This window comes from Penaeus vannamei, chromosome 31, assembly GCF_042767895.1.
Source record: "Penaeus vannamei isolate JL-2024 chromosome 31, ASM4276789v1, whole genome shotgun sequence".
In the NCBI taxonomy this organism is placed as follows: Eukaryota; Metazoa; Arthropoda; class Malacostraca; order Decapoda; family Penaeidae; genus Penaeus; species Penaeus vannamei.
In genome coordinates this window covers 22,744,053-22,751,552 of record NC_091579.1, presented here as the reverse complement: position 1 = coordinate 22,751,552, position 7,500 = coordinate 22,744,053, and the positions used below count along the sequence as shown (strand labels likewise).

At 45.7% G+C, this 7,500-nt stretch overlaps 1 protein-coding gene across 3 annotated transcripts in view; it reads left to right on the top strand.

Moving 5' to 3' along the window:
- The window catches only part of LManII (Lysosomal alpha-mannosidase II), a 14,009-nt gene extending 7,809 nt beyond the window's left edge, over positions 1-6,200 (top strand). Inside the window, exons 8-21 of one of the 3 annotated variants that reach the window (XM_027380509.2) lie at positions 547-680; positions 1,315-1,534; positions 1,760-1,953; positions 2,122-2,336; positions 2,525-2,754; positions 3,021-3,110; positions 3,272-3,416; positions 3,547-3,664; positions 3,942-4,042; positions 4,485-4,621; positions 4,754-4,902; positions 5,073-5,208; positions 5,398-5,547; positions 5,818-6,200. In XM_027380509.2, the coding sequence (XP_027236310.2) occupies positions 547-680; positions 1,315-1,534; positions 1,760-1,953; positions 2,122-2,336; positions 2,525-2,754; positions 3,021-3,110; positions 3,272-3,416; positions 3,547-3,664; positions 3,942-4,042; positions 4,485-4,621; positions 4,754-4,902; positions 5,073-5,208; positions 5,398-5,547; positions 5,818-6,051 (2,253 nt within the window). In that variant the 3' untranslated portion in view covers positions 6,052-6,200. Of the gene's footprint in view, positions 1-100; positions 235-546; positions 681-904; positions 1,039-1,314; positions 1,535-1,759; positions 1,954-2,121; positions 2,337-2,524; positions 2,755-3,020; positions 3,111-3,271; positions 3,417-3,546; positions 3,665-3,941; positions 4,043-4,484; positions 4,622-4,753; positions 4,903-5,072; positions 5,209-5,397; positions 5,548-5,817 lie in introns of all 3 variants that reach the window. The other 2 variants (XM_027380510.2, XM_027380507.2) reach the window with 2 other exon arrangements.
- The last annotated feature ends 1,300 nt before the right edge of the window (positions 6,201-7,500 follow it).

Here is a 7,500-nt window from a genome sequence, read left to right as displayed (position 1 = left end):
CAGATTATCGGCCGTTCTCATAAAGTGCAGACGTGAATAACCTATGCTTGTAAAACTCACTTGGAGACTTGTTGTGATGAGTGACGACTCGTGTGGTCAGGTGGACGACTTCTTGAAGGCCGCGCATGACCAGGCCAAAGGTTACGCCTCTGACCATATCATCATGACCATGGGAGAGGACTTTAACTATCAGAGTGGCGACATGTGGTACAAGAACCTCGACAAGTTAATATGGTACGATTCATGGTTGCGTGAGCTGTTTGCTGTGGTGTGGATGAATGGTCTTGGACTGACCTCGCTGCTTTTACTGTTGATGCTCTGTCTTTGGATTCTGCTTCAGGATCTTGGCATGTTCCTTTCCCCTCGCCCTTTACTATGTCTCTTTTGATATCATATGTTTGAGTATTTTTTTTTATTTTCGTGTTCGTTGCAGTATTTCCCTCAGCTATACAATGCACATTTCTTTCTCAATAGTTGTTTTTCCTATTTCTTTTACCTTCCTTGCTTCAACTCTGCATACGCTTACTGCTTGCACACCTGCCTCAGGTTAATGACTTCCTGAAGGCCGCAGCTGATGAGGCAAAGGGTTACGCGAGTAATGACATCATAATGACCATGGGAAGTGACTTCAATTACCAGTCAGCTGACATGTATTACAAAAACATCGACAAGCTGATAAGGTAAGAGTTTTTTGAAGTACAAGCGCAAAACTGACTTGAGAATGCAACAACGAAAAAGGTAAGAATTAGACTGGTCCTGCAATCACTAGTAGCAAGGTCTTTCTTTTAGACGGCGTGGCGGAAGAGTCTGAACACGGGCACTTTGGAGGACATTTCCTATGGAGTTGGTAAGTCTGATTCTCTCTTAAATGGATTTCTGAAAGGTTGGTAACACTGGCTCTCAGGTTGATGAGTTCCTGAAGGCAGCGAGCGAGGAGGCCGAAGGCTATGCGACCGACGACATCATTATGACAATGGGGATGGACTTCCATTACATGAATGCTCATGCTTGGTACAAAAACCTGGACAAGCTAATCAGGTAAGGCGTTTGTTAGGGGTTGGGCCTTGAATGTTTTTATAATATTTCGCGAAGATTTCCTTGGGTGAGCTTAAGGACTGACATTAGTTCCAAACAATTGTGCAAGAAGGTAAGTATTAGTTCTTTTATTCAGAATTTTATCTTCAAGTACTGTATATATATATTACTGCATATACTGTATATCCACTTTATCCGAAGTGCTAGTAATTTTTAAGCTTCATTTGCTTTTCAAATGTCCGTCAGCATCACCTTTCACTGTTCCCAACCTCGCCTCAGGCACGTAAACGCTCGTCAGGAGAACGGGTCAAAGGTCAATGTGTTCTACTCGACTCCGTCCTGCTACCTGAAGGCCCTGCACGACGCCGGCCTCACGTGGCCCACGAAGAGCGACGATTTCTTCCCCTACGCGTCGGGGAACCACAGCTACTGGACGGGCTACTTCACTTCCAGGCCCACGCTCAAGGGTTACGTCAGGAAGACCAACAACTTCCTACAGGTGAGTGAAACGTTTTAATTTTTTCCTATATTCTCCATTCTGTTCATATTACTTTTTTATCAGTTTTTATTCACACATGCGCTTTCAATTTTCCTGGTATGCTGCCATTGTATGTATGAAAAAAGAGTGTAACAGCTGAATTGCTCCCTTACCTCCTCTCTCTCCCTTTTCTTTCCTTCCCGCTTCTTTACCTGCTTGCTCCTCTAACCCCCCTTCCTCCCGCAGGCGGTGAAACAAGTGTCCTCCGTGCTTGGAATGGGCCAGGATCCCCGCCTGGAGCGACTTAAGGAGGCGATGGGCGTCCTACAGCATCACGACGCCGTCTCAGGAACCGCCAAACAGCACGTGACGAACGACTACTCGGAGAGGCTCTCGCAGGGCGTGAGCGAGTCCTTCCAGATGGTGGCTGAGGCGTATAGGTGCGTCACGTGCGTATGTGCCAGTCAGTGGGTCCGAATGGATAAGAATATTAACAGCTACAGTTAGATAAAAACAAATAGAGGGGAATAACATCAAACTTTGCTCGAGGACTTGTCAGAGAGGGCGACGCATCTCATCGCAACAAGTAACGCCTCATTTCTTGGCAGCAAACTGAATGTAGTTGAAGGAGGCGACGAGGGAGGTCCAGAGGCCGCCGAAATGCCCGTCTTCTGCCCTCTTCTGAACGTGTCTTCGTGCCCTACTACCGAGGCGTCCGAGGCCTTCACCGTCACGCTGTACAACCCCCTCGCCCGACCTCGCTCCTTCCACGCGCGGGTGCCAGTGCCAGGCGGGGCCGGATACAAGGTCACCGACCACCAGGGTCAGGGAACAAGAACCGTAATTTAAATGCATTTGCTACATTTGTCTACATTACTAGCCTATACAAATGCACAGAAAGTACGCACATCAGCGTTCATATATACATAGGGTTACTCTTAAATTAAAACGTTAATTAGGTAACGCAAGGCATAAAGCATTTAAAGATGGACCCTTGAACCTTGCAAGCAGGCCACGCCGTCGTGAGCCAACTCGTCCCCGTGCCCGACGCGGTCCTGAAGGTCCCGGGACGCAACTCGTCCGCGACCTACGAGCTGGTGTTCCTCGCGCAGGACATTCCCCCGCTGGGCCTCCTGCAGTTCCACGTGCAGAGGACGGCCAACCTCCGTTTCCAGAAGGAGCAGATGTCGCAGATCCTTCGGCCGGAGCGAAGCCACAAGGACATCGAAGTGAACCTCGGGGTGAGTCGTTCACGCTTTGTGGAAGAAGGGAGACCGGTGACGATTTTAGTAGAAACAGTAGCACCTAAAAATTATACTGGTATGATTACTTATTTAATCGTAGATAGGTGTAAATTTTACACCATTTTGATTTACTGGCCTATGCTCCATGGAAAAATAGGATTTATTATGACACTATCCAAGCTAATGTAGACACCGATCGTGAAATGAATCAGTAATTGCTATCACATACGTATAATTTCTGAAAGTATTTTTTCATGACTCAGAATCAAGGCCTGGCAGTATTGCTGGACAAGGACACTGGCCTCCTGAAGTCCATCGGCGTGGTTCGTCCCGACGGCATCACCATGGTCAAGGTGAGGGTAGCTTCTGGGAGTGGCTGGAGGCGTAACTCCAAGGTGACAAATCTAACCTACAAACCCACACGGCCCACTTACCGTTCAGTGTCACTTTTGGATATTTCACTTTTTTTGCTCTCATCATATGAAAATTTTAATTAAAAATTTCCTTCCCGAAGGTGAACCAAACGTATCTGTGGTACGCAGGAATGAGCGGAAATAACAGCCAGGAGGAATTCCGCGCTTCCGGAGCATACATCTTCCGGCCGGACGGCGCCTACGCGAGGCCGGTGGCTGCCGCGGCCAACGTCACCATCGTCCAAGGTGGTGATCTGGAATGCAGGATTTAATGCTGATTTAGGCAGTGCAAATCGCCTCCTCATGATGCCTTATATCAATATTCTCAAATTTATTTTGTGCCTTTATCATCTTAACCTTTCCTTTTGCTCCTCAGGCCCTCTGGTGGCTGAGATACACCAGGTGTGGACGCCTTGGGTCAGCCAGGTCATTCGCGTTTATAAAGAAGAACTCACCCTCGAGATGGAGTGGCTTGTGGGTCCTATTCCAATCAAGTGAGTAACCGACAGCCAGTTACTAAATGAAGGTGTACTCCGAGACATGACCCATAATCAAGCGTTATAGGACCATATTCACAAAGGCTTTTACACCCGGGTATAGCTTATAGCTGTTATGATCTCTAAAAGCGTTCATCGAAAGCTTCAGAAAGCTCTGCGGAACATAAATAACCCCCGATAAATAACACGAATAGTTCACAGATTTTTTAATGTTTCCAATCTTTTCATTTTACATCACATCAGTTGACGCCCATCTCCCCCCTCCCGCCCACAGTGACGGCGTCGGAAAGGAGGTCGTGAGCCGAGTGGTCTGGCCCGACATCTCCACCAACGGGACCTTCTACACGGACGCCAACGGAAGGGAAATGATTAAGCGTAAGTGACTCTATCCAGGGTTGGTAGTGTTACTTTGAATTTTCACTTGGTTATTTGACTTGGAGAGGGAGAGGGAGAAGGAAGAGAGGGAGGAGAAGGAGAAGGAGGGAGAAGCAGAAGGAAGAAGTGAGGGAGAAGGAGAAGGGGAAGAGAGAAGAAGGGGAAGAGGGAGAAGGTGGAAGAGAGGGATAATGAGAATGAGGATGAGGATGAGAATGAGAATGAGAATGAGAATGAGAATAGAATGAGAATGAGAATGAGAATGAGAATGAGAATGAGAAAGAATGAGAGAGAGAGAGAGAGAGAGAGAGAGAGAGAGAGAGAGAGAGAGAGAGAGAGAGAGAGAGAGAGAGAGAGAGAGAGAGAGAGAAAGAGAAAGAAAGAATAAGAATATAGCAGAGAAAGACTACCTGTGGCTTCTTTGGCTTACTTCCTGCCTCAGGCGTGAAGAACTACCGTCCCACGTGGCAGCTGCACAACGTGGAGCCAGTTGCCGGCAACTACTACCCAGTCAACTCTAGGTTGGTGATCAGCGGCGGCCCCGACTTCCAGGCAGCGCTCATGAACGACCGCTCGCAGGTGAATGCAATTTACTTTTTTATCAGCATCAAGGTAAACAGCTGGTAAACATCAAAGTAAACGGCTGGTAAACATTTTGTCCCTTTATCAGAATGGACACGTGAATCTTGACTAACTTGAATGTTTCTAAAGGGCGGTACATCACTGGACGACGGCCACATGGAGCTCATGCTGCACCGCCGCCTCCTGCACGACGACGCTTTCGGGGTCGGCGAACCGCTCAATGAGACCGCCTTTGGGGAGGGTCTGGTTGCCAGGGGGAAGCTCTTCCTCCTCCACAGGTGCGTTCTGAAGGAGGAAGGTTGCTTCGCCGCCACAGATACCGGCCGTTTTTTCCTCTCTCTCCATATCCCTATTATTAAAGTTGTCCAATAAAAGTGTATGAAAGGTTGGGAAGATAAGATACGGTTTTTGAAAAAAAAATCCCTCTACATTTGCCTTTTTTAAACAGCGACTTTGCGAATGACGACTGCGACTTCGGGTGTCTGCATCGCAGCCTCGGGGAAAAGCTGATGCTTGAGCCTGTCGTCTCCTTCACGGCCACCTCTAAGCCCGCCCACGCCTGGAGGTCCTCGGTCAAGGCCAAGGTGAGACTCGCTTCTTCGTAGGGTCGATTGGAGAGTGGAGGGGAAGAGAGAGAGAGAGATAGTTAGAGAGAGAGAGAGACAGACATAGACAGATAGATAGACAGTTAGAGATAGATAAACAAATAGATATAGATAGAGAATATTTTAAAAATCAGCCTTCTTACTGCTCTTATCTTCCGATGCCCACAGTGGTCCGCCCTGACTCGCAGCCTCCCTGCCAACGTCCACCTGCTGACCCTAGAGCCCTTCGGCACGGACGCCCTGCTGCTCCGCCTGGAACACCTGTACGAGGCCGGGGAGAGCAAGCAGCACAGCCAGCCCGCCTCCGTGGACCTCAAGGTCAGAGAGCATCGGGCTCTTCATTCTCTTTGTCTCTTTGTTTCGTCGTTTTTTGTCTATAAGATCAAATATACACACGTCCGAATTTCATGCAAGATGGGGCCTTAAGATTTTCAGTGATTAACAGTTCCCTAGGATTATCAATATGAGCTATTAGTATAAGATCTGTATATAGGCATAACCCGTTATTTCTGCTTATACCAAAATAAGCTAAAAAGGTATAGGAAATAGGCCTTTGTTGCTCAGTCTGTAACTACCCCGCCGTTGCAGGATTTGCTGGGCGACTGGGAGGTGACGAGTGCCGTCGAAACCACACTGGCAGCGGACCTCAGGAAGGAGGACTTGCACCGTTACCAGTGGAAGGTGTCCTCGACGTCCCGACAGTCCAACAGGATCCCCAAAACTCACGGGAACGCCAGTGGAGACTCTGAGGACCTCGTTGTCTCCTTGCAGCCCATGGAGATCAGGACCTTTATTCTCACAGTCAAGAAACTTTCTTCTTAATTCCAGGGGAGTGTTCTCTCATTTTCTCTCTATGTAAAATTAAAGTGTTTCCTTCCAATATCCGGTTATCACAGTGATTTGCTTTCTATTTTCATTAATATTATTATCGTTGTGATTTGATTCTAATACCATATGAACGTTACAAAGTATATGGAGTTTATATATCCTTTAAGATAAAATGGTTACGAATGAAACTCATGTACTCGGAACCATCCTAATCTAACCCACGAGGACCGATAGATTGTTTTAGACAGAATTCGAAGCATGTTTTACAAGAACTTGTCCGTACTGCAGCTCAAACACTTACATGGGGTGAACAGAGAGTCGATTTGTTCTGTATTTCTTCTTTAATTCCATGGAAACCTTGCTGGCATATACCCAGCTAGTAGAACATGTATATTTCTATGCCACAGAACTTAGTAGATGAGACACTATCCACTAAATTTACCAAACCAATCGAAAAACCGTAGTTGCCCTTTAATTTCCTTCACAATAAGAAGGTGAGTAGTAGTGCTTCTCCTCTTACTCTTTGGTGGCTTTCATTCGATCCCCAGGTTGAAAAAACTGGTATTTTAAAGGCCGTTTGCACAATAAGCAATTTAACAAAGTTTGCATTTGAAGGTACTGATGGACCAACATATTTCATTTCTAGTTAACAGTAGTACTAGATCTTTCATCTGCACGTCACTTGACACCTTTTGCAGGTCCGCTTAAGGGAAGATGAAATGGTGGTTTACAGCAGTCGTTCAGTTTATGCAAATCCTACACTTGTGAAATGGTCGGTAATACATAATATATATATATATATATATATATATATATATATATATATATATATATATATATATATATATATATATATATATATATATATATCACATACACACACACATACCACTCATATATATATATATATATATATATATATATATATATATATATATATATATATATATATATATATATATATATATATATATATATATATATATATGTATACAAATATATGTTATATATATGTATATATGGAGGTGAGATTGTGGTAGGAGAAGCAGGACGTTTAGTCTGTCTGCTGCGGGTGAAATCAGTCCCATTTGGCTGGGCTAAATAGAGTATTTAAGATATTAGTAGAGATGGGGGTGGTAGAAGGACGGGGACGTGTGGAAGACGGAGTATTGTTGAGGGAGGTAGTATTACGCAGAGTTAGACAATATGGCTGTAAGGTAGTAGTAAGGGAAGATGGGGTGATTGATGACGAAGGTTGTGGGGGTAGAGGTGATGGAAGTTGAGGAAGTTGGGAGAGTTGAAATGTCTCTTAGAGATTGATTCTTGCCTTGGGTGGGTAATGTTCTTATAAGCATTGTGGAGTGTTCAGGTCGTGGTCAAAGGAGAGCCTGGGGTCGGGGAACCGGGAGAGTTTGAATTGGTGGGGCTGTTTGATGAAGGGGC